Here is a 26,649-nt window from a genome sequence, read left to right as displayed (position 1 = left end):
TTTCCATATTTAACGCTTACCCACTTTCCTCTCAACGAGTCGGGGTGGAGCAAAACTTATCGCCAACTTCTGTAATTTTCCCCGTGTGCTTATTGATCTTCTTCTTCTTCTTCTTTACCACTCGTGGACTGATGAATGAATAACTTTGAGTTGCTCCTCATGTGTCAGTAATTCACATTAGAATGATCCCTATAGAAAACACTGTAGGTGAGATTATGACAGCCCATAATCATAATTGAGGTGGATTCCCACATGGAGGCAAACCTTTCTAGATCATCAAAGAAAATATTCTTATCTCCGGCGGGGAATCCCACTTCATGAACCCAGTAAACTGTTAGAAAAAATGTTGAGGTTGTAGAAACTCTGTTACAGCCATGTCCTGTTTTGAGCGCTTGGGGGAGTTGCCATAAGACACACACACACATACACACAAGGTCAGATAGCAAAGTCTCTGTTTATTCAAAAAGACAAAAGTTTATATATCAGACAGTCATGTGCCTCAGCAGCAGTGTGCTCATCGTTCAGGGTAAAATGGTGGGCCGTTGGTACATCCCGTACCAGGTGCAATGTAAGAGAAATTAGGAGAGAATGACACATTCCTGTTATATGGGTTGTCGAGGAGACGAGAAAAAGGTCACGGTGTTCTCAAGAGGGAGAGAACTTGCATAAACTCATGAGCTAAAGTAAGAGTGTGTGCCATATTAATATTTATCAGGCACTGAACACTTGGCCTGGGATGCCATCAGGGCCAGCAGCTTTATGTGCATTTACCCTGCTCACACTTCACTGGTGGAAAATGTGCGCGGCAGGTCATCGAGTGAGAGCTCAGCTTTGTTTGGTGGTTCTGTGTTTGCACAATCGAAGCGAGCATAGAAGGTGTTACGATCATTGAAAGGGAGAGGAAGTGTTGTTGGTTGATTTATAGTCTGTGAGTGCATGGATGCCTGCCACATGCGTCAGGGTTTGTCCTCTATCCAAAGTTTATAGTTGTGTTGGGCTGCTTTAATCCCCCTCTTCAGATTGGCCCTGGATAAGTTGTAGGCTTCCTGATCGCCAGATCTGAAAACAATGTCACGTGCCTCCAGCAGGAGTCATCCAAGGCTTCTGCTTGGGGTCTGTAATGGTGTGCCTCAAGGCTCTGTACTCGGTTCCCTCTTATTTACAGTTTATATAAACAGTATTGAGTCTCTGGTAAAAGCTTTTAAGGAATTGCAAACTGCTTTTAAATCTGTTCAAACTTCCGTGTCTCAGTTGAAGCTTGTACTTAACACTGACAAAACAAACTTTCATTTTCTAAAGAAGAAAAAAAAAAGAGCCCCAGAAGCTTGCACCAATTACTACTTTTCAGCGTGAGGCAATTGATTCTGTTACTTCATATAAATATCTTGGAATTTTAGTTGTTGATGGTCTTTCTTTTCAACCCCATATTCAGTACCTTACAAAACAACTGAAGCTGAAACTGGGATTTTATTCAGATATAAGACTTGTTTTTCTTTAGAGGCTGAAAGGAGGCTGTGAGGAAAGAATAGGCATGGGTTGAAGTGTGTTTAAAGCGAAGCTGCTGTGTGGTGCCGTGTTCATCACAATTGTGTCTGCATTACAGCAGCTGGCCATCCCCACAGCTGGAGCCCAGTCAGATCCGCCTTATCGTCTACCAAGACTGCGAAAGACGAGGCCGAAATATCCTCTTCGACTCTGACATGAAGAAGAGAAGCATAGAGGAAGCCTCAGTCATGGTGAGTACCCATAACCCCTGCCCCTACCAAACCCCCTTCTGCTTGCTCACTCTTAGCATTGGACAGAAATCCTGAGCAGTTTGTGCCAGAGGCCTTATCTCCATTTATAATCGCATTCTTCAGCGTTTAGAAGCATTACCTTTTAGAAGGCTACCTGCGTGTGTAGCCAGTTACGTTGTGAATTAAAATATTAAACATAGGCTTAATTCACTTAATGTACGTGTATGCAGAGTATATTTAAAGTGTGATTAGGGGTGCAGTTAACAATTATTTTCATAATCGATTAATCGGCCGGTTTATGTTTTACCTGATTAATCAGATGGGCTTTCAGTACCGTTTCTCTTGATTATTTAAAATAATATCCACAAACTGAGTGTTACAGATGTAAACTTCAGACTAAACTTTATCAATTTTACATTAACACAATTATTTTTATATATATATATATATATATATATATATATATATATATATATATATATATATATATATATATTTATTCAGTATTTACTACTACTGATGCTTCTATAACGAGTTACACCATCAATAAAGATTAGTGAGGCTATTCCTGATGCAGCAATGCAAGCCCAACCTCAACACTACCTCCACCATATGAATCGAACAGGACACACCTGGTAACAAGAAACACCGGTCAGTCACATGTTTCAGTATTTTTGCTCACCTACAAATTGGGTGGTCTGATACAAAACATGCCATGTTCTGTCATTTAACACATCTGCATATTAATACCAGGACATAAAAGCTGAGAATCTAAACTCGCTTCTCATATTTATCTTTTCAAATCAAACCCAAATGTCTACAGCAAAAACAAATGATTTGTCCTTTCTGTTCCAATATTTTTGGAGGAGACTCTATGTATGCTATTTTGCAGAGTGATGAACTGTGAATGTGCCTTGCTGAGTGGGTTGTATGCTAAAGTACAATGGCATTAGATAAACTGCACTGAGGAAGCTGTGTGATGTCACTGAGTGTGGGAAATCTGCAGATCTGAGATCTGCTGTAGCTGCGTCACATGACACGCTTTGGTAGCGGATCTTGTATCTCCTGTGTGAGAGAGTGAGGGAGCATGAGAGAGGGCAGTTGACAATAGGGCGAGTAAGCGGTTCACGAGTTGTGGAAGTCATATGACTGTGGATCACATGCTCCGCTACCGTGTGCTCGGTCAGTGCAGGAACACACATCTGCTTGTCTATGTTCGTGAAGTAGAAGAAAGCGTGTATATGAAATGATCTCAGTTCTGAACCCACATCTTGTTCTAAGCCAAAACAAAACCACTGTAAAAGTATATTTGTGCTTATTAGCTTAAAGTAATTTTATCTCTTTATTTGTTATTTTATTTCTATATATTTATTTTAATCTGGGCTGGAAATTTGCGCACACAAATTATAATCTATTCCCCTGCATGCTTGCTTGAAGTGAGTGTTGCTGCTTTTATAGCATTATGGTATTTTTTACTATTGTCAGTTTAAAAAATATATATATATATATTATTTTGAGCATCAGGCTGCAATATATCGATCACAATCATACATAATATGAAATTAATTCTGTTTCATTTTTATTTTTATTATATCATTATATAGTTTATCTGAGCATACAGTGAGAGAGAATATTTTTGGAGAGATTGGGGTATTCGGAGGTCGTCTTCTTACGAATCAAAATGACTCGGTATGATGCATTAACTCAGCAGACCACCGTTATGTATCTGTGTGCTAACTTTTATTTTTTTAATTATGTTTTTAGAAGACGTGTGGTGACTCTCAAGCTAAGATGTTCAGAAAGTGTTGTCCACTGAGGCCAACAGGTGGAAGCTCCAGCTCTCTGGACAGCAGTTCCTCCTGTGCCTCTGAGCCTACGGAGCACAATCGTTTCCAGGTCAGCAAGTCACAGTGCTAACACTGCCCCCCCCCCCCCCCCCCCCCGACTTTGATGTGTTAGTTGTAGAGCACATTTTATAAGTATTTTGGATTCAGAGAGACAGATGAATAGATTGATCGATCAGCTGACTCATTCCAGAGGGAAATTCAACAGTGTAAACAGCATGTAGTATCAGTGCATATGGATATGAATGTCAGGATTTTAATGTGGATGCTCTTTATTTTGGGCATCGGACCAAGACATACATACTGTGACTTAACCGAGTGCTTTTTTCTTTGTCTTTTCCCTCATTTTAATGCTGAATGTACAGTATGTTTATGTGGCAGAGTGAGTTGTGGGCTCTAAGCAGTCACTCAGTGGTATGCAGTTTGCTGTCCTTGGACAAAGCTGATGTTTTTGGGACAACGCTAATCTTTTTACTCTGACTGTACCTTCTTTCTTGCTTGTCCTCAGGGTGCTTCCCACTGTTCCTCAGACCCCAATATGCTGGGAGAGATGATGTTCGGCTCAGTGGCGATGAGCTACAAAGGATCTACGCTGAAAATCCATCAGATTCGGTTAGGAAGAAAGCCATTGCATCAGGGCTCAACAGAGCGAGCGTTTCACTCACGTTTGCCACTAAAAATAGACGTGTGAGAACTGTAACTGTAACCTTATTTAGTTGCCCGAGTGTGAATGAAAAGAATTACAAAATTCAGCCCAAGCAGCCTCTAGTTTATTTTTTTTTCCCCCTTCAACAAAGTAAGTTGATAACGCAACAATGACTGGGTCGCTGTGCTGAACCAGTGCTGTGCGTTTAAAAAATAAATAAATAAATAAATCTGGTGATCCACTGTTCAGCGCACAGAGCGCTCTAGACACCACTTTTTCAACAACAAAAAATGTCAGGAGTGAGCACGCAGAGAGCTGCTGGGATAGCTAAAGTTAGCTAGCAACATATGCAAAATATAAAGCCTGTTAGTCATTATTCCAAAAGACCGAGTGCGACAGAAACTAAAGTTTGGGAAATTTGGACTGAAACAGTCGATGTTGAGGAAGGCGACGAAGTAACGTTGATTGAAATACAAGTTTGTGAGTCCTTTAGAATTTTTTCTATATTTTTGTGTACATTTGTCTTAAAACATCAGATTTTCACACAAGTGCTCACAGTAGATAACGAGATCCAATTTAACCAATTGGACTGGTCTAATTAGATTATACTTGGTCATTTATTTATTGAGGAAACATTGCTGTTTAAACCATGCAGTGATTTAAGCTTCTCTCTCTCTCTCTCTCTCTCTCTCTCTCTCTCTCTCTCTCTCTCTCTCTTGCACACACACTCTTCCTGACTCTGTCTCTGCCTTGCTCTCTTCGTGTTCATGTGCAGATCTCCCCCACAGCTGATGCTTAGCAAAGTGTTTACAGCACGGACGGGTGGCAGTGTGTATGGTAGCCTAAACACGTAAGCGCTGTTCATATTTTATTCCTCATGCGCACATTTTCAGCACATCTAACACATTTTTCTGATGTTATCTGGCAGGCTGCAGGACAGTTTGGAGTTCATCAATCAAGACTCGAGGTCTCTCAGGCCAGATCAGAACACAGTGGTCAGTGGCTTCCTGGGAAGCATAGGTAATCTTTACACACACTGGGCCTTATTTTTCAGCTGCATATGAAAAGAATCTGTTTATACATTGTTGCAGGAGCATTTACACAACAAACATGGTGTTCATGGAAATTCTGGTACTTGAGAAAGACTGCCTTTGAGAAGACCGCGAGCTTCAGAGGATAACAGTTTTACTATGATGGGAGAGAGCAGTTATTCTTTATGAATTAGGATGATGTGAGAAAAGTGTAGATCTAACTTCTCAGTAAGCATGAATCACATGTATAATTTCCACAGATTCCACAGTGTTTGAATATTTGGTTTTTGGTCAGTTGTTTTGTAGTTTCAGCTGCACCACAGAGTGTCATATCAGCTTTTCTGTATCTTCACCATTGCACTTTCCCCACAGTGTGCTTGAGTCATTGTTTGTCAGACCACAGCTGCTTATGAACTGACATCTTATGGCACAACTTTGTCTGCTTTCAATATTTTTGTGCTTATTATTGTTTTAATTCAATGTATTTTTCTTATTTGTTTTCTTACATGCAGAGTTCTCCTTGTTAGTGCTGCAAGTTTAGCCAGCAAACTTAAAGAAAGGTTCGGAAAATTATTTTATATACGGGTGCATCTCAAAAAATGTGACTCTTTTCATTTATTCTAGATTCATTACACATAGTGAAATATTTCATTCATTCATTTATTTATTTATTAATCTTAATGATTACGTCTTACAGCTCATGGAAATCAAAAATCCAGTATCTCAGAATATTAGAATAAATCATTTATATTAGAGAAATGTCAACCTGAGAAGACTCTAATCACATAATTAACTCAAAACACCTGCGACGGTTTCCTGAGGCTTTAATCTCACGGTCTGGTTCAGTATTTATCGGTCATTGGTCCATTGGTTCAATCACGGGGAAGATGAAAGGAAATGTTGCATTCATTTGGAAATCAAGGTTCCAGAGTCTGGAGGAAGAGTGGAGAGGAACAGAATCCGAGCTGCTTGAAGTCCAGTGTGTAGTTTCCACAGTCGGTGATGATTTGAGGAGTCGTGTCATCTGCTGGTGTCGGTCCAGTGTGTCTTCTCAAGTCGAGAGTCGATGCAGCGTCTCCCAGGAGATTTTAGAGAATTTCATCCTTCTGTCTGCTGACGAGCTTTATGGAGATGCTGATTTCCTTCTCCAGCAGGACTCGGCACCTGCCCACAGCGCCAAAACTTCTAGTAACTGGTTAACTGACCGTGGTGTTACTGTGCTCGATCGTCCAGCCGACTCGCCTGACCCGAACCCCGTAGAGAATCTACGAGAGACACCCGACCCGACGATACTGATACAGACCCAGACGAGCTGAAGACCGCTATCAAAGCAACCTGGACCTCCAGAACACCTCAGCAGTGCCTCGGGCTGATCGCCTCCACGCCACGCCGCACTGACGCAGTCATTCCTGCAAAAGGATTAAAGCCACGACCTGTATTATAAATTCTTTATTCTGATATTTTGAGAAACTGGATTTTTGATTTCCGTGAGCTGAAAAATGCTTGAGATATTTAACTTTGTGTAATGAATCTAGAATATATGAAAGTTCCACTTTTCGAATTGAGATGCACCTGTATGAATATACGCTAACTGACCACTTTATTATGAACGTCTGTACACCTTCTCATTCATGCAGCAGCATCATGTGGCAGCAGAGTAGTGCATAAAATCATGCAGATACCGATAAAGTACACTTTACAGTCGCAGCAGACATCAGAATAGGGAAATGTGTGAGATCAGGGATTTTGACATGGCAGGGTTGTTTGTGCTTCATGGGCTGTTTTGAGTAATTCAGAAATTGCTGGGATTTCACACACAGCACTCTAGAGATGAAATAGTTTGGTGTAAAATAACCGGAAACATCCAATGAGCAGCAATACTTTGGGTGGAAAGTAGGGATGGGCGATATCTTATCGATTGCGATATACCGGTAGAAATTCTCCCCATCTTCCGATTGATAATAATCGATAAATATCGATTAATAACGATAAAGCCTAGTTGATGACGTATTTCTGTGTGCGACGGTGTGCGACCCATTCACAGCTCACGTGCAGAGCAAAAACAACTATGGTGGAAGGTGGAGGTGAAGCGTAGGAGGAGTTTATCGCTGAAGGAGGAGCTACCTCTACAATCTGTAACTGGTTTGGTTACAGAAAATCAGTTTTATTTTTAGATCAGTGGGGACACGGACGGACAAGGTGTTTGAGGCTTTACCCAATCAACTGCATAGTTTTTTGAAGGTAAAGGTTTTGTTTTGTTTTTTTAAAATTGATGCATGCAACATGTTCCAAAAAAGTTGGGACTGGGACAATTTAGGACTAATAGCGACGTGACCAGTTGAAATAAGAAGTTGATGTTAAACAGGTGAGGCAGTCATCTAATCATATATATATATATATATATATATATATATATATATATATATATATATATATCCAAAAAAGGCCTAGTCCTTCAAGAGCAATGATGGGTTGAGGCTCGCCGATCTGCCAACAGATGCATCAGCAAAATAATCCCACACTTTGAGATCAACATTAACCAAAGACAAATCAATTTGGAATTACCAATTTGCAAACATTATATAAGAGGTGGCCATTTACATTGCCAGTGCGAGCCCTTTGTCTTCCACATGATACTGCTGTCAGTCCTGACACATTGCAGGAAGTCTAGGACCGTAGCCAGACATTATTACGTTCAACCGAGGAGGTAGCAAAGCCTTCTACTACAATTCTGAGGGATTAAAAAGTGTTATTCGATATTTGCTGTGAAGTTAGCTTATTTTCCTTTTAAACGTCTGAAATTATGCAGATATCAGCATGGATTCATAGGACTCTGTTTGTGTTAAAGTGCTGTTATTTTCCACTCGCCTTAGATGTATTCTCATGTCTTGGGTCTTTTTGCTTGACTAATCTGGTTCTGTGTCTTTCTCTCTTTTTGTCTCTGTCATCCCCTCTAATGTTTACTCCCAACCTACTACCCATTTCTGTTATCTGTGGACATTATCCTGCACAGGATTTTCTCAGCTGTGCAGCCCTCGTCGGGCCTTCTCTGAGCAAGGCCCCCTCCGTCTCATCAAGAGCGCCTCTTTCTTTTCAGGTTGGCGCTCTGTGTTTGGGTGTGTGAAGCTAGGACAAGTGGATCTTTATGCGTAGTCAGCACATAGCTTTTTGTCACTAGTGCATGCATACCATAAAATACCATCCAACTCCATAAAAGCTGCTCATTCTCTTTTTTATTTATTTATTTATTTATTTATTTATTTTTAAAATTGTTTTTCACTACTTCTCTTTAACCATTACCATCATACCAGCAAGGTTCTGTCATCACTTTTTTTTTTTTTTACTTCCTCCCTCCCCTTCACTTACCGTACACAAGCGAGGAGTGAGGATCTAACCTAGCTTATGAATTGCCCTCATGCCTCTGCATTCATTGAGTATTGCTTGAGTGTCTTGGTGTCTTGCTTATTAGTCATCCAGCACATGAATGGCCTGAAGGCTTAATTGGACATCCAGAAAAGTCAGCATCCACATGCATCTATACAGTGGTATGAAAAGTCATTATTGTTGGACCACAGTTCAGTGTAAAAGATAATAGGATAAAGTACAAAAGAAAGACTGTAGCTGAAGTGCAGCAAAATGCCACAAATACAAATGGCAGTGTAGACCAATCAGCCATAACATTAAAACCATCTCTCTAATTTTGTATATGTCCTTGTGCCACCAAAACCGCTCTGACCTGTCGAGGCACGGACTCCACAAGACCTCTGAAGGCGTTCTGTGGTATCTGGCACCAAAACTTTAGCGGTACATCCTTTAGGTCCTGTAAGTTGCGAGGTGGGGCCTCTGTGGATCGGACTTGTCTGTCCAGAACATCCTACAGATGCTCGATCAGCTTGAGATCTGGGGAATTTGGAAGCCGAGTCAACATTTTGATGTTGATGTCATAGGCCTGACATGATAACTAATTATATTGGATATTTTGTCCCAGAAATAATTGCGATAAACGATATTATCGTCATTTTAAGACCATTTCTTGCCAGTGATATAATAATAATAATAATAATAATAATAACAATAACAATAATAATAATAATAATAATAATAATAATATAATAGCATTGTTTTTGTCTTCTGACGAAATTATCCTTTAAAGTGAGTCAAAATTGATCATGTCCAGAGTCGGGTGTTACGAGTTACTGTATTCTAATGACTTTTTCTGATAACACCGTAATGTAACACATTACATTTTAGATGTATATAATTTGATTACAGTTACTGATGTCAGTAAAATTACGTTACTTGCATTACAAGTTTATTGGTCAGAAAACAATATTAAAAGTAAAATGCATTTTTTTAATAAAGCGCTGCCAGGGGTGTAACCCAGCCTGGGCGTTCGGTGCTGTGGCCCGGAAGATTTTTTCTTTATCCCTGAATAATTCTGCACTTGGAGCGGTTTGTCACAACGTAACTGAACGTCAGGAAAAGTAGACGGCGATGTTGTAATTTTATATCTTCAGTGAACGGAGGCGAGACCGATGAGACCGGGTTTTATTATTTATTTTTTTTACACCAGTAAAGGGGTTTAAACTGAAACACTAACTTCCTCTCGTGCTGAGCAGGAAAACAAGGTGTGTAAATGTCTGAGTCCCAGTTTACGTGAACATATGAGTAGAGCAGAAGGAAAGATAATGTACTTTGCATTGAACTGTAGCAGCTAAACCCATAGCTTAGTCGTGCCTCACCTTGACTCGCGACACTAAACTAACCTAGTTAGAAAAGTCTTATATTTTATCAGTCTGCTCGTCCTACACACGGTGACGACACCCGAGGCACGTTTTATGATAAATCCAACCTTCTTGTAGTGTATTTTTTTAGGTTTGAAAAGTAAAGTAATTAGTAATCTGATTAATTTTCACATGCCGTAATCAATAATGCAATCAAATTACAATTTTAAAGTAGTTGAGCCTTGGATGCCCATGACCCTCTTGTCAGCTAATGTTATGGCTGATAGGTGTAACTGTACCGTTTAAACTGGCTAGGCAGAACCGTAAGTCATAAGCAGAGACTGATCCAAGAGCATAAAAATCAATACTGTATATGACCGTGGATACTATTATATCCAGAGCATTGAATGTATAACCACCATTATCATGCATCTCGCTTAAGATCAGAGAGATCAGTTCCATGCAATTAAGGTAGTTTAGCATTTCAATGATTTTAATTCCACTCAAGCAGTAAATTAGATGTAGTGGTGGTGGGTACTAATGCCCTTTGCTCTAGAACATTTGAACCATTGTTATCTTCCCTCAAACTCGCTTTTTCTTTTTGCTGAATTTCTTCATAGGTCACAGTAACCCTATGGACATGCCTGCCCGAGGACCGTACGATGAGAGGGAGAGCGGCATTGCAAGATCAGGTATGTGTGTGTCTGTATATGAGAGACATCAAAATGTGATTTGTTTATTTATTTATTTATTTATTTATTTATTTATTTAAATTACAGCGCTGCCGCTTTTTTATTTATTTATTTATTTGTTTGTTTATTTATTTTTATAAATATCTTTGAATTGTTTGCCTTGTAGTTTTTTGTTAAATGCACATCGGGCCTCATTCAGTAATTTCTGAGTTACGTGTTAATGTTTGCACAAGCCAAATTAAACATTTATGCCGTATTCACAAATGTTCCGTAAAAGCAGATTTCTTTTTTCATATGTGTGTGTGTTTAATCTGATGAAAGTCAGCAGTAAATTACCAGACACATGCTTGCCACAGCTGATTTGCATATGCTGACCGCTGCAAAACTCCATAAAAGACAGAGTTCACAGAGAAAATGGAAAATTGTCAAAAAATAGAAGAATTTGCAGAAGTTGAAGTAATTTTGAGTCACGTCTTTGAGAATAAGAACTGTTTAGCAGTGCAGTCCAGCGGAGTCACAAAGCCTGAAAAGACCAAAATATGGAGAGAAATTGCAGAGATGAATTTGGTGTCCTGTATCCCGTGCAAAAGTCCAAAAATGTGTTACTGCTAAATGACCGAGTTGGTCTGCTAGCGGCGGAGGCTGAACTCTGATTCCTGTGGTTTCGGTGTTCCTTTAGATATAGTTGATTAATTGGAGTAAGGACTAAATACTGTTTGATTTATCACATCAGATAAAATCCAATATTGGACCCAGTTTGGGGATTTTAGGCAAAATTGTGTGCTGTGTGTGTGAAACAAGCTGGATTAAACTCGATGACACTCCCTGTCTCTATTTACTTCCTTCTGCAGCATCTCTGAGTAGTCTGCTGATCACACCATTCTCATCACCTGGCTCTTCTCTCACCAGTAGCTGCGCTAGTAGCTACCAGCGCCGCTGGTTACGTAGTCAGACCACCAGCTTGGAGAATGGAGTCTTCCCCCGATGGTGCGTATGCTGTGAGCAGTATTACACAGACACTTTACAGTCTTGCTCAAGGACATGTTCACACATCCATTGCTTCTTTTAACAGTCCCCTGTCTCTCAAATGTTTTGCTTTTTCTTTCTTTGCTTTATAAATGATGGTATCTTTCACTTCATTTAATTAAAAAGGAATGCACAGCTGTGCTCCTGGAACAAGACAAACAAGATAAAATCCCTTGGGGCTGCTCTGGTCTATGGTGCAGCTGGGAGAATGACAATCATTCAGTCCCAAGTGACTTTAATGAGTACATGCTGACAAAAATAGCAGACTACACTGTGGCTTTGTTTCGTGTGTTTGGGTCTTACAGGTCTGTAGAGGAGAGCTTTAACATGTCGGATGAGGGTAGTGCCCCAAGCCTAGGCGTAGCAAGGAAGAAGAAGATAGCCATTGGAGTCATCTTCCTCCTGTCACCCAACGAAGATGAGAACAGCAAGTTCCAGGAGTTTTTCTTCTCCCACTTCCCTCTCTTTGAGAGCCACATGAACAAACTGAAAAGTTCAATTGAACAGGTATTGTAAATGTGTATTAGTATGTATTAATCGTGTGTGGCATATACATAAGATTTTACAGTATACAATATTTCAGGAGGATTATAGAGGAATGAGATTTATAGCATCAAGATAAAAAAATTGTTTATATGACCATCAACTTTTGTTCGAATGTCGGACTAATGAGTTGAAAGTGGAACTGTTTGGTTTACACCCGCTGTAACGGGACCCCTGTCTTCCAAACACTGAATTCCACAAAAAGAACATCATACCTACAGTCAAGCATGGTGGAGGAAGTGTGATGGTGTGGGGATGCGTTGCTGCTTCAGGGTCTGGGCAACTTGCAGTAATTGAGGGGAAATATGAATTCTGTTCTCTACCAGAAAATCCTAAAGGAGAATGTCCATAAATTGAACTCAAGCGAACTGGATTAACTGCTACTATAGTCTGAGAAGTGAGACTAGGCTACAGGCTTAAAACATTTTAAAGCTTTATTGAATTGGCTTCTGCGATCCACACTGATCTCCTCTTCTTCTTTTTTTCGCCCCCAGGCAATGAAGATGAGTCGACGGTCAACTGATGTTAGTCAAAGAATCCTGGCTCACAACCGCATAATGGACAGCCTCAATGAGTTCAGGTATGTATAGGTCAGTTATAGGTAGCGTTTCCTTCAAGGTGATGCGCGCACACACACACAACTGAATGGGAATGCTTTGCCATCTTGTGGGTTCGGGGTTTATGAAGGGTTAAGCTAGTGGTAAATTTCAAATGATGAATGAGCTACATGTGATATAGAGCCACTGTTGAACCCTGTCATTAGTTTACTCAAAATGAACTTGTACATCTTCTTAGCATTCAGCACCACTAGGGGGCACTGAGCCAATGTCATGACATCGCAGTGCTGAGGTTTGTGGTTTTGACCCACGGAAAAGTGCTTTGTCCACATGTTGGAAGCACACACTAAGTGCACCACTTAGCCATTATCATCATTACCATCAATATTCTTTATTTATTTATATATATATATATATATCAGAGTAATATGAGATCATTGGATATCAGTCATTGTTTTCCATACCGTAGAAAGACTTTGGTGAAGTGCCAAGTGTTTTTGTGGCACGCCTTAAACCGAACAAAAGTAAAAAGACATTTAGGCGACATATCAGAATGAATGTAAAAACAACGGTGAGTTTTATGTGCTGAAGAAAAAACTTACATATTCACGTACTGAATTAAGTTACATTAGATAAATATACCTTGACTGAACTAACATTTTATCTCTAGTGGCTTGGTAGCTAAACAAAGTTAGGCTATGTTCACATCTTTTTCTGATGAAAACTGCTGGTCAACGTGTGTGTGTGTGTGTGTGTGTGTGTGTGTGTGTGTGTGCGTGTGTGTACAAACCTGAGCAGGAGACGTACACATGAAATTTTTTGGACTAAGGGTTATTTTTTCTTTGGTCTAGTTTGCAAGTTTAAAGTGTACGTGTTAATTGGATAGTTGTTTCTCTGATGCGTCGCTTCCTTCATCACATTTGTGTTTCAAACCAAGAAGAAATAATGGATTAATTATATTGTTTATGCCAGGAAAATACAAATATGTTCATCCAGTTTGATGTTTTTCAGGTCATTTTTAAAGGCTCTGATATTTGTGTGCCCGTGTGTTTACATGCCTCCACACAGGATGACTATCTGTAATCTGTATACCATGCCACGAATGCCCGAGCCCGTCTGGCTCACCATGATGTCTGGTACCCTTGAGAAGAACCATCTTTGTGGCCACTTCATGCGTGAGCTCTCTTTACTCATGGAACAAGCCTCAAAGAACCAGTTGAGTACCTTTTTTACAAAAACTTTTACTAATTTCACAAAACCCAAACTGTTCAGTTGTATTAAACACACATGGCACATGCAAATAAATGCTGTAATTCAAAGACGCCTTATAAAATAATGCAATGAAATGTTTTATTCATAAAAAAAATATACTGTAAACAGTAATAAACTAAACAAAGTCAATATTTGGTGTGAAAACCCTTTGCTATTTAAAATGTGTAAGTAGTCTCAGTTAAATTTAGCAGTTGTTGATCAGTTTTAATAAGCGTCCTGGAGAATCTGACGGTTCTTCTGGAGACATTGCCACATCTGGTTCTGAACAGAAACAGTCTTTGTTTTTTTGTCTGAAAAGTGGTGTACGGTCATATTCTACTTTCTTTACTGATGTACAAATATTTTTTCTGTAACGTTTTTTGTTGGAAAAGTAATGTTTGAAATTCTGTTTTTGTTTTTAATACTGACTCCGTAATGAGGTCATAAACACCCAAGACAGCATTTCTATAAGGGAAAAAAAGGGTGCCTGAGACTCTTAAACACGTATTTGTAACGGTAACAGGCGTAACTGGCTGACCAGTTAAAATAGCAGTAATTTAAAAAAAAAAAAAAACAACCTCGAAATCCCACAATTCTGCCTTTTTTAAATTTGATAAATGAAAAGTGTGCACGGAACCCGTACTCTAAAGAACGTTGTATCTCATCATATTTGCCAATGGTTCCACTCTAGGTTTGTTCCTGCTCTTCTAACAGCTGTGCTCACGAACCATCTGGCTTGGGTGCCTACCGTCATGCCCAACGGCCAGCCGCCCATCAAGATATTTCTGGAAAAACATTCCTCTACAAGTGTGGACATGCTGGCCAAGACGCATCCCTACAATCCCCTATGGGCTCAGCTTGGTAAATATAAATGATCTGTACTTAGACAAAAATTCATGCAAGTTGAATGTCTGTGCATCTGGAATTGTGGTGCTATCTCAGATGAATTGCCACTCAGTCACAGACCTTGCTCCATGTACTGTCCTTTACAACCCTTTGTGTAATGACAGCCAGCCAACTCCTTTCCTAGTCACCACTCTATGAAGATGCGCCATTCACCTTCTTTAATTTAATGACCGAGAACAGGGTAAAACTAAAAAGACAATGTAATGCATGTGCATTAACTGGCATGAAACATAAATTCTACATTAGATTCTACATTATTCATCAAACATCTCCATCTAACGATAACAGCCTAATAGTATAACAAATATACCAGGTCAAATATTTCAAATGTGTCCTCAATGACTAGATCAAACATGAGAAAGATGGCTGTGTAAGAAGACAGAAAATATCTGTTTTAAAATATGATACACATTCAAATAATCAACACTATTGATAACTTCTAGATTGACATATCAATAACATTCACATACCCGCGATGCTCGTGCCGAGAGAAGCCATGCTAGTGAAGCATTCTGTAAATGCAGGAATACTCCTCACTGGGTAGCATGGTAATTAATTAGATGCTTCAAACTATAAGTACACTGACATGATGTAACTTAAAACGCTTGGATCTGCTGTCAGTTTCACAGTTAGGACCACTAATCTGAATCATGTCAGCCATCATTATTTGCATCACTATTTTCATTTTCTGCACAGAAGTAAAGCTGTCTAGTGCCCTTTGTTTTAGAGAAGGCACTGTAATCGTTTCTATGTTCCTAGATGTGACTAGACCCATGTATTAGCTATATTCAAGCTATCCAATACTGTTTATATTCTTCTACATATGTTGTACATACAATCATGTAGTTTTAAACTGATTGCCACCTATGTGAACATTTTATTTGAATAAAAACTTTCAGTATTGCACAGTACTGTAAAAATGCAGTGAAAATGCATATAGGTGCACCTCTACTAAATCTAGTAGAATAGCTAGTACTATTCTTACTTAATGTCTACTAACATGTGGTTATCCACAGGCGACCTGTATGGTGCGATTGGCTCGCCGGTCCGTCTTTCGCGCACAGTGCTGGTTGGGCGGCAAAAGGAACTGGTTCAGCGGCTCCTCTACGTGCTCACCTATTTCATACGGTGCTCAGAACTGTTAGAGACAGATGCTCTAGAGACTGGAAATGACGAGCAGGACGAGGAGGCTTTTGCTGTGCCTGGATCAGTTATTACAACCTCGTTGCGCCGTGGAGAGGTTGAGGAGTCAGAATATGTGCTGGTCACTGTGCACAAGCCTAGCCCAGAGGGCAGTGAAGCAGGCGTGAAAGAAGAGCAGCAAAAAGAGCAGATTATTCCTGTCCTCACAGCTCAGGATCAGAGTGACCGTCAGATGTGCCATGAGGTTAGCAGCCCATTAGTTAGCCCATTAACAGAGACAGTGGTGAATGTGGGCTCTGCCTCACTGGTAACCAATACCCCTCTACTAGATTTACAAGGACGTTCGGATGTGTGTGAGACTGACGTGGCACACAGCTTGTTGTCTGTAAAGATTGTCCGGTCATCAGGGATCCCACTGGAAAAGAAACCACCTGATAAAAGTACAACACTGGCCTCTTTTCTCCTGCATGAGGAGGAAGAGGAGCCCGGGACTAGAGTTACCTTCCTGATTGGCGAGTCCATGTCACCCGAGTCCGACTCGGAGAGCCAGAGACACAGGGTTGAAGATGAGCTCAAGAAACACAAAATGCATTTCACTGAAAAACCAAAGCAGCAGTGTTGCCATGTAAAGCAGCAGTGTAGCACTGCTCTGGCTAAGCCTCTAATAATGGACCAAATCGAGAGCAAGGATGCTAAAACCTTGTCATACGTCGCTAGCAATCTTCCTCGCGTTAACCCAGGTGCCCAGGAGGAGTGCATGGACCTGTTTGATGAGTATTTTTGTGACGGTAACTCTGTCGAAACAAGGACTATCGGCGATGTCTCCAAAGCAGTTTCACAGGAGGTTGCAGATGCTGAAAAACACAATTTGCAAGAGACTTGGACGAAATCCCTAATTAGGACATATGAACAGGTTTGTGAGCACAGGGAACAGGCAACTTGTAAATGTAGCACACATCCCATCAACACGGGCTGCTGTACCAAATGTTGTTCTGTTCAGCAGGACAAAAGCATCAGAGTTTCACTCAGTGTACCAGGCCTGGAGAAAGAGAGGGAACGGACAAAGACGTCCCCCCTGAACGAGTGGGAGATTCCACGAAATGAGAGTTCAGACAGCGCCCTGGGAGACAGTGAAAGTGAGGACACAGGACAGGATTTACCCAGACAAGAGCAAGATGCACAGTTCTTCAGTGAAATCCAAAATGACTGGCAAGAAGAGATGGAAGTACCATTCCCTGGGTATGTGAAACTTTGTGGGTCTTGATGCACATGTTCTATTGTAAGAGTGTCTGTAATATATTGCATATTTTGTGCCATTTAGAACAATTTTTACATAAAAAGCCATTATTTTATGACTTAAAAACATAAGTTACTGTGTCTTATTGGTCTTTCCAGTTTGCAGTAACAAATTGCAGTTGTCACGAACGGATGTGGTATAATTGTGTGTTTTGGCAGGGCAAAGCTGGCAGAAAACTACTCCAAATCGAGCATTGCTAACTTCGGGAGATCGCTGTTTGGCAGTTACTGTCCTACATATGTGCCTGACTTTGTTCTACATGGAATTCCCAATGACAGCAAACTGAGGCAAAGCCTTGGGTCTGACTTGGCCCATGCAGTCCAGGTGAATATGAATAAAACCATTCTAAATAAATTGTTTTATCTTATAATAACCAAAATAATCGCTGCTTAGACACTAGATATGGTAAACATCTGGCGTAGACACTGATCAGCCATAACATTAAGACCTCTGACCGGTGAAGTGAATAACATTGATCATCTAGTTACACTGGCACCTGTCAAGGGGTGGGATATATTGGGCAGCAAATGAACAGTCCGTTTTTGAAGTTGATGTGTTGGATGCAGGAAAAATGGGCAAGTGTAAGGATCTGAACGACAAAGACAAGGGCCAAATTGCGATGGCTAGACGACTGGGTCAGAGCATCTCCAAAATGGCATGTCTTCTGGGGTGTTCCCGGTATGCAGTGGTTAATACCTACCAACAGTGGTCCAAGGAAAGACACCCGGTGATCTGATACAATACACACTAAAGGAAAAGAAAAGCACAAAAAATTTTCATAAGACCCCTTTAAAGGATTTACTGCGAATGTCTTGGTGCCAGATTCCACAGCACACCTTCAGGGGTCTTGCGGAGTCAATGCCTCGATGGATCAGAGCTGTTTTGGTGGCTTACACAATATTAGGCAGGTGGTTTTAATGTTATGGCTGATTGGTGTATTGGCTGATGTGTGCAGTCACCATACGTAATCCTCATGGTAATACCTGATTTTATTTTGTAGCACTTATATTAGTTCAGAATTTCTGCTAGTGCCCATGGAAACGAAATCCATGCTACAGTCATGTAACGTGTATTTAATAAGATTAAAAACCCAAGAACAATGGCCAGGTTAAAAAAAGACCCCGTTTATGTTTATTGTGCTTTAGGGAATTTCTGTTCCTTTTTATTTTTAAACTAAGTAGTCAAAGCAGCAGATTGTCTCTTGCTTATGATGTTGAGATCAAAGTCTTAAAGTCTGTCTCTTCCACTTACTTTGAAGCATCCTGTGTTGGATGAGCCTGTAGCTGAGGCTGTCTGCATTATTGCAGATACAGACAGGTGGACAGTGCAGGTGGCCAGTAGCCAGAGACCCAGCACAGAGAATAAGCTGGGAAAAGATGTGCTGGTATCAAACCTTGTATCCAACCTGCTAAACTCCACTTACCAGCTCTACCGTCTCAACCTGTCTCCCAACTTTGTGAGTGCACCTCCCTACATTGCTTTCTTTTAGTTGTCCTACTGAAATTTGGTTGACATCATGCTAATTGGCATCACTAGCTTTTTTTCCTTCATTACACCAGCATTATTTGGTTAAAATAACACTCCTATGATCGCAAATATTTGTCTTTCTGACTCATCCTACTACTTTTGATGCATGCTCCGTATTTCTAGCTAAATTAAACAAAGCCCTTAATTTCACGAGGAGCTCAGTGTAAGGTGTGTTTTTTGTTCTGAATTTTCTTGTGAATTATTCACTCCCTCTCTTTGCCTTTCAGTGTATAATGCATCTAGAGGACCGACTCCAGGAGCTTTATTTCAAGAGCAAAATGCTTGCTGAATACCTGAAAGGACAGACCAGGGTGCATGTCAAAGAGCTGGGCATGGTTCTCGGGTAATACATTTTTTTGTGACTTGAATGTTGTCACTTAAATAATGTTTCTAAAATTTGCCTAACGGATGTCCTTTCTGATAGACCCGTTAGGCAGTTTGAGACTGCGTCACTTTTTAAAAATGTAGTTGTGAAGCCGTGGTGATTTAGTGTAATTCTTGATGCCAGTAATGTTGAGGTCTTTGCTGTCTTTAGACAACAATCAAGCTGTAGACTAACAGGTTTAACGTTTCTATTCTCTTCCCCCACAGAATCGAGTCCAGTGACCTGCCCTTGCTGGCAGCAATTGCAAGCACACACTCTCCATATGTGGCCCAGATCCTGCTGTAGCAGGGAATTGAGATCTATGGACACGTCCCCACACCCCCATGACAGGGGCTGTTCAGGCTCTTCTGGGGCACTTTATATTCTGTTCGCTGCATCTGAAGCAGAGTGAAATTGATACTTTCGGTTCATTTGGTTTGGTTTGATTTCACACTGCACACAAACATAAAAGCAAAAAAAACAAAAAAACTGGCTGAGGGGTGTGTAGGGGTACGTACTTGTAAAACTTTAATTCACTGGTCAGAAATATAAGAAGGGAAAAAGGTGAACAAACCTTTGCTAAGTGCATGGAGAAATCACCAATATCACCCAAGCACAGAGAATTTAAAGCCAGTGCTGAGTAAATGATTAGATAATTGTATTTATAACTAGTTTAAAACATTTTGTGTATCACATCCAGCATCATCTTTGTATAGCATCTTTTTGTCTGTCAGTCCAAATACAGATGTGGTCTTTAAGAATGCACATTTTTTCATGCGGTTTCACACGATTCGCCACGTGTGATCACGCGGTACTCTGCAGAATTTAAAATCATTTGTTGTGCTTCACACAATAGGCACCAGGTGGCGCATGGAACCACATACTGTAGCTGGACACAGTGCAATAAAATAATAGAATGTGTGGTCGAATGGTTCACATAAAAATATTACGTTTCTCATCAAAACTTATGATAAACCTAATTTAAACACGTTTCTACTTACAAGATTTAATTATATAAAGTGAGTGTGATCAAGTCATATAGTACAGGTACAATAACTATAGTATTTAAATGAACATGGCTAGACCATGTAACGTGTGTAAAGCAGTGGTAACATGCAGGCTTTGTTAGCCAGCGACCGGGGTTCAGTGCTCAGCTCAGTTTAGTGTTAGTGTTGAGAAGGTTTTTTTTCCACTGTAGAAAGTTCCTCAAAATAACGTTGAATGAATTCCATCTTCTCCTTTCTTGCCAATGGAAACTTTTGTTCTTTTCTTAGAATACAAGTTTTGCTGTTTAAAACACGGGTTTAAAGTGAACACAGAAGTCTACACACTGAAAAAAGCTCATTGAATTTACTTAATTCACATTTGTACAGCGGTTCCACGTGATTGAATTGAGTTACATTAACATAGTTTGTTTTCGTACATCAAACAGGTCATGTATTTCCTGGGCCCGCAGCATGTGCGTGATTCCGCGTGATTCCGCATGAAATCATAGGCTCCCGTTTCCTTTGACGTGTATTTGTAATGGCCACATCTGTATCCAGAACATATTGCATTACTGCAGTGCTCAACTCTGTCCTTTGATCCGGGTCATACGGTCTCACTGTTCGTTGTGTTCTGAAAACCCAACTGTGGCAAAGCAGAACACCAGGAGGAAAACACCAGGGTCCGGTCTGATCCAAATGGACAGAACGCTGCACGTGTGAAAGTACCCCTAAAAGCCTTAGAAATGTTTTGAGGAATTGGGAGTTTGGCCTGAAAATTCCAGTAAAGGACCGGAAATATCCGATTTTATTTTCATTTCAAAGACCGTAATCTTTAAACTTGTATTTTTATATATAGATTATATTTATTTTAGGCCTTTACCCTGAAAATAACCATAAAAGCAAAAAAAAAAAAAAATACCATAGACAAGGTGATTTACAAAAAAAAAAAAAAAAAAAAAAAAGCATTGATGGCTATTTGACATTAGCATGTGGATATTGAAATCAGTCTATTTTGATTTATGTTCATTTTTAATTAAAACCTGAAAATATTCTTTGTTTACCATATTAATCCTATAAATAGTCTTGGTGTTAATCAGCAAAAGAGGTGGAGAATCTCATTGGTACAGCACTACCTCAAATAATCGCGGGTGATTTGCACAGAGCATTTTTACTGGCTAAGGGAAGTCGTTTTCTGCTTCCATTCAGGAAGGCAATATAAAAAATATGCTGTGATGTGTTCGAAAGGAATTTGTATACATTTGTGTTTGAAAGTGCTGGGATGTTATACAGTGAACTTTCTTCAGCTTTGAAGCCACTGTACTATGTTTACTTCTGAATAAATGAAATTGCAAATACACTATACGGACAAAGGTTTGTGGACATCTGACCATCACACCCATGTGTGCTTTGTTAACATCCTGTTCCAGTTTTTCTCCCCTTTTGCTGTTCTAATAACCTTCACTCTTCTGGGAAGTCTTTCTGCTCGATTTTGGAATTTGGCTGTGGGGAATTCAACCACAAGAGCATTAGTGAGGTCACACTATATACAATTGTTTGCTTCTAACTTTGTGCAACAGTTTGGGCAAGGCCCTCATATAGGTGTGATGCTCTGGTGTCCACAAACTTTTGATCAGATAGTGTATGTGTCTGTTGATAATGCTGTGCTTGGACAGCCCAAAAGGACCCACAAAAGGGTGATATAAATAACCTTATAAAAGGAATTTTATAAAACTGTATCGAACAAATGTATTAGTTTTTTACTCATTTTGACAGATTTTTTGCTCTGAAATAAGGCCATGCATCTGAGTCTTAACAAAACATGGAGAGAAAAAAACATGAAAAGAGGAGAGGCTTTGCGTAGGTTATTTTATTTTACAAGTTAAAAATAGTGTGTGAGATGCATTTATCATTTGTCTTCTTGAATGTGTATTTATATCTAATTCTTTCTACGTGATCACGTATAAATTATTTAGCACAGCATGTCTTGGTTCACACAAATTGTATATATTGCTTAAGTCTTCGTCATGCATTTGTACATATCTTTTGTTATGGCCTTTCTTCATTTTAATCTTTCCCAATTTTATGGGAATATTGTGCAATAAAAGTCAAGGTTAAACATTTCCGTGTGGTTTGATCATTTTGGGCGGGGTTCCTACCAAACAGCTGATGTCCTTGGGACTTTCAGTGACAACCTTTTTGTGGGCATTTTAATAATGTTCACTATAGGGCATTCCCAGGATATCCAACACATAAACCCTGAACTCTTCAATCAACCTTGAAGTTCAATCAAGCTCCTTTTACTCACTCAGAGTTAATGCGTGTGCACAGTGAGGGCATAAAGACATTGCCAATGGATCGCCGACTTCAGGAGTTACCATGGAAACCCAGGGTGAGAAAAAGCGATCTGCATACATTAGTGGAATGGAGTTAGAGGTTTTAATACATACTTATTAGAAATATGTCTTTTATATACACACACGCACAAAAAGTTCCCTTTCATTATGTAAAGTTAAATTAAACACAGATCCTATCAGTCCCATGTAGTAACAGTTAATAGAGAAGACTTTACTTTTAGCCCTCCATCACTTTATTAACATTGTACATGCTACATTGGCTGATAATATAAAGGCTTCATAGTTTATGAGGTGTAATCCTTCCGGGTCCAAACAACTTGGAGCCAACTCAAACTGAAGCACAAAAACATTCTCCAAAAAGCTAATATTACATAAATTTCCCAAACTGTAACTTGGTTACTGGGGCTTACCTTCTATAATAACGTTTCTCTGGGTTCTGTATCGCCAACAGGAAGCAGGCTGAGGTCTGTAAAATGGGAAGGGGACCAGCAGCTACACTCACCCCGGATGTGGAGCTGCCACTGTCCGTTCATCAAGTGCGAGTCATGGTGGGTGGGATTCCAGGGGGCAGCTCATCAGAGTCATATACCTCCCATGCTTATTTTATTTTACTGCATATGGTGTGTACAGTCTTGTAGTGCCCCTGTTAGATCAAGTGGAGTTAAAAAAGCTGAACATGAAGAAGATCAGGCTTGAAATTGAATTGCTGGAGCTAAAGGTGGGCAAAGTATTGTATTTTCCTAGTGATGATTATTCTGTCATTTATGGTTGAAAGGTAAATAAAGAAACAATGAACCTCAACTGTTCACTTTGTGCATTAGTCGTTTAATTAGAAATGATGCTGGCAGATCACATCTCATAACACCCTGCAGTCTCTTTGGTTCACTGGGGGTTCCTCTCGCCATCTTCATCAATGGTTCATCATGGTTTATGGCCAGAGAACTGCACAAAATTGTGTGCAAGGCTGTACTGTATGAACTTCCCTACACACCGTGGCCTTCACCACCTGCTCTGCATCACCCAGATTATATACAGAAAACTCCCTGGGGCGAATAAATGAAGGGCAATGTATAAAATGTGCTCGGTGTTCTTCGCTGATCCACGATAGGTCGTGTCGGTGATGTGTGGTTTCAAAATGTTTGTTAAATAAATTCACGATTCTCTCAGAAAACTCTAAACACTCCCGCAAATATTCATCTGGACATGAAAAAGATTTTTTAGAAAGCTTTTAAATGTAAACGAATAAGGCGGTTGCTAACTGTCACGTGATGAGGGTTTAGGACAGATGCAAGAGCAGATAAGAACTTTACTGAAGAGAGGCAGACAAATTCAAAACATGAGACAATAGCGTGGTCAGAAACAAGCGAAAGGTCCGGGGATCGGGAAACGATCATGAACTAGGCCAGGTATAATGATTATCTATTCTATATAAAATCTCTCTCTCATCTCTCTCTATATACATATGCATATATACACATATATATATCTATATATATATATATATATACACACACACCTAATCTATAATGTGATTTTGATAGAACAAGGAAGTCAACTTAGGGTTAGAATGTTGGCAAAGGTCTGTTCATTTAACACTTCGTATTATCAAAGCTAAGGTGTGCTTCATTAGTTTATGATAAAGTCCATGCCTTTATTTACATTTAGCTCACATATTACTTTAGCCTCTAGTATATTATTTGTGCATCCTTTTGTAAAGTGTTACCTTAATTATGTCAGAAGTAATGAAACTCCACTGAAGTCACACAGTAAAGCAGATGAGTAAAGATCAATGTACAGTAGATGCTGACAAAGGACAAACAGTATGGTGACTTTAGCTTGCTTCTCAAATTGAACTTTAAATTCTGCTATAAGTAACGGGACACAAAAAGTCACTTTATAAAAAAAATCTAACATAAGTATTTTAAATGAGTAGAAATAGTAGAAAAATGTCATTTCTTTCATGTCTGAGTAATTCATACATGTATTACGAATGAGTCTAAAATGCTGATCTAAACCACAAACTAGGTCATTGCTTATGGGTCTGTTTTCTCTTTCAGAGGACCACTAGCATTAAAGCGCTATTTTTCTACAGACCTGCTTTTATGTATGCATTTTGAAAGCACTGTACAAGTAAAAATGACTTTCCTATACAAGAGGGCTAACATTCCATAAAAACATGACATACCTTCAACAACCCGTCTTTCCAGTTGCATATGGTCTTGTTTTATATATAGCTCTTCTGTTGCTGCAATGTGGGGAGAAGTGCATGTCATAAAGCAGTGCAGATTTCTTCTGCATCTATTGCAGTAAACCAAGAGTTTGCAATCCTTCTACAAACCTGTAAAACAAGCATACTATTCAATATAAACTGGCAGTTGATGACAGCTGGTACAGTCTATGCTGTCAGGAAGGAAAGACTACATCATCACTTACTGGTCTAAGGTGGCTTGCAGTCTTCCATTCTGAAAGAACGCTGCAGCTGATTCGATAACGAGTCCTGATTGGACTACTTTTCTGTCAGACTAGATATATCTCAAAGCACCTATGATACCTCAACTTTCTGGTGCCTCTGTAATGGCACAATTTGCCTCCAGAACAGTTGTTGCTTCCTGTATCTAAAAAAGTCCCCATAAAGCAATCTTTCTTAAAATCCTGATAATATAATTTTTTTCACAAAAAAAATAAAAACAAAAGAATTATTTTCTTTCTTTTTTTTATATTGCCGAAGACGGAGGGTAATATCTGGTTGGGCCACACCAGAGGAAAAAAGACACGACCCACTGATCGTCTACGGTGGTGTAGTCTGTAGGGGGCGTGGTGCGGTAGGGGGCGTGGCGCTGTAGGGGGCGTGGCGCCTGAAAGTAGCTTTTGACCCGAGTTCAAATCCGCCTTTTGCCGAACTCACTGTTCTTCCTTTTCCCATCACATATCAGATCGGAAAGACGTTTATTCTCAATAAAAACGTGAAAAGTGGAAATAAAGTGCTTAAAGACTGTTTAATAATAAAGTGTTTATCGGTTAGGGACCCCGCCTCGTGCCCGATGCTCCCTGGGATAGGCTCCAGGTTCCCCCGTGACCCTGAGAAGGATGAAGCGGTATAGAGATGGATGTATTGATGGATAATTTGATGCCATTTAAAATGGAAGTCTGCCATCAGTTTCATTCAAGAAAATGGGAATGGGCGGGGTTAAAGCTGCATCGCAGCTGGGCCTCAGAGATAATTTGGCTTCTCTTTTGAGTCCCTGTTAAATAAAAATAAACAAGTAAGTAAGTAAGTAAGTAAGTAAGTAAGTAAATAAATAAATAAAGCGAGGAAACAGAAACCCACAAATTAAGACAAACGTAATCGTTCAATTAGGACAAAAAAATGCCGCCATGTAAATGGGCCGTAGGATGGACTGATCTGTCTGAACACAACCGTAACCATAATCAGCTGACAGGTTAGCACTCACATTATTGTTGTTATTATTATTATCATCATCATTATTATTATTATTATTATTATTATTATTATATATTTTATTGGCATAGTAGGGAGTCAAAATTATTTCCACGTCTGTTGACGAGTCTTCATCCAGAACGCGTTTTGTGCGTTACATTCGTTTCCGAAACTTCTGTAAAAGTTTTCTTCACTTTGTCGAACACAAACATTTAAACACAACTTTACTCAAAGATTGATAAAATAATCCCTTCGGCTGGAACCCGTGTGACGAGGTTCAGGGGGTTTCCGGTGTGTCGAAAATAGTTGACGCAGTTAAAAATTGATGAAGAAAGTTGCGCATGCGCAATGAAAATAAACGCAATAGTATGTGATCATTGGGTTAAGTTGCAAGTACAAGCTTTACTCTTTTTTTAATCAAAGAAAACCAATATTACAACAAGATGACATTCAATTTACAATAAACTCCTTCAGCATTGTAACAGGGGCTTAGACACAACATAAAATTGACCCAGAAGAAGGGGGGGGGCGTGTCTTCACCTTTAAAGTAGTCCAACTACAGCTGCATCTGTGACGTCACCGC

The 26,649-nt window shown here is 39.7% G+C and overlaps 2 protein-coding genes and 1 long non-coding RNA gene across 8 annotated transcripts in view; 2 read left to right on the top strand and 1 right to left on the bottom strand.

The window, feature by feature from the left end:
• Positions 1–22,393, top strand: part of fnip1 (folliculin interacting protein 1) — a 29,196-nt gene extending 6,803 nt beyond the window's left edge. The window contains exons 2-19 of one of the 5 annotated variants that reach the window (XM_017492344.3): positions 1,604–1,736; positions 3,501–3,632; positions 4,089–4,192; positions 5,002–5,076; positions 5,155–5,246; positions 8,271–8,354; positions 10,602–10,673; positions 11,525–11,660; positions 12,005–12,206; positions 12,737–12,822; positions 13,868–14,014; positions 14,742–14,911; positions 15,973–17,012; positions 17,100–17,338; positions 17,555–17,720; positions 18,655–18,852; positions 19,151–19,266; positions 19,515–22,393. In XM_017492344.3, the coding sequence (XP_017347833.1) occupies positions 1,604–1,736; positions 3,501–3,632; positions 4,089–4,192; positions 5,002–5,076; positions 5,155–5,246; positions 8,271–8,354; positions 10,602–10,673; positions 11,525–11,660; positions 12,005–12,206; positions 12,737–12,822; positions 13,868–14,014; positions 14,742–14,911; positions 15,973–17,012; positions 17,100–17,338; positions 17,555–17,720; positions 18,655–18,852; positions 19,151–19,266; positions 19,515–19,593 (3,271 nt within the window). In that variant the 3' untranslated portion in view covers positions 19,594–22,393. Of the gene's footprint in view, positions 1–1,603; positions 1,737–3,500; positions 3,633–4,088; positions 4,193–5,001; positions 5,077–5,154; positions 5,247–8,270; positions 8,355–10,601; positions 10,674–11,524; positions 11,661–12,004; positions 12,207–12,736; positions 12,823–13,867; positions 14,015–14,741; positions 14,912–15,972; positions 17,339–17,554; positions 17,721–18,654; positions 18,853–19,150; positions 19,267–19,514 lie in introns of all 5 variants that reach the window. The other 4 variants (XM_017492346.3, XM_017492342.3, XM_017492341.3 and 1 more) reach the window with 4 other exon arrangements.
• Positions 20,738–26,595, bottom strand: LOC108278775 (uncharacterized). The gene is made up of 4 exons (XR_001815394.3): positions 25,061–26,595; positions 24,813–24,965; positions 23,038–23,270; positions 20,738–22,677 (listed from the first exon to the last, which is right to left on the bottom strand). It is a non-coding gene; the product is annotated as an uncharacterized LOC108278775 (long non-coding RNA).
• rapgef6 (Rap guanine nucleotide exchange factor (GEF) 6) overlaps positions 23,972–26,649 on the top strand; it is a 45,413-nt gene continuing 42,735 nt past the window's right edge. For both annotated transcript variants that reach the window (XM_053687840.1, XM_053687845.1), the window contains exon 1: positions 23,972–24,033. The gene's annotated coding sequence lies outside the window, so the exon portion shown is untranslated. The remainder of the gene's footprint in view (positions 24,034–26,649) is intronic.

The sequence above is a fragment of the Ictalurus punctatus genome, chromosome 18 (genome assembly GCF_001660625.3).
Source record: "Ictalurus punctatus breed USDA103 chromosome 18, Coco_2.0, whole genome shotgun sequence".
NCBI lineage: Eukaryota > Metazoa > Chordata > Actinopteri > Siluriformes > Ictaluridae > Ictalurus > Ictalurus punctatus.
The sequence above is the reverse complement of the archived record's forward strand: the minus strand, read 5'-3'. Positions and strand labels throughout refer to the sequence as shown.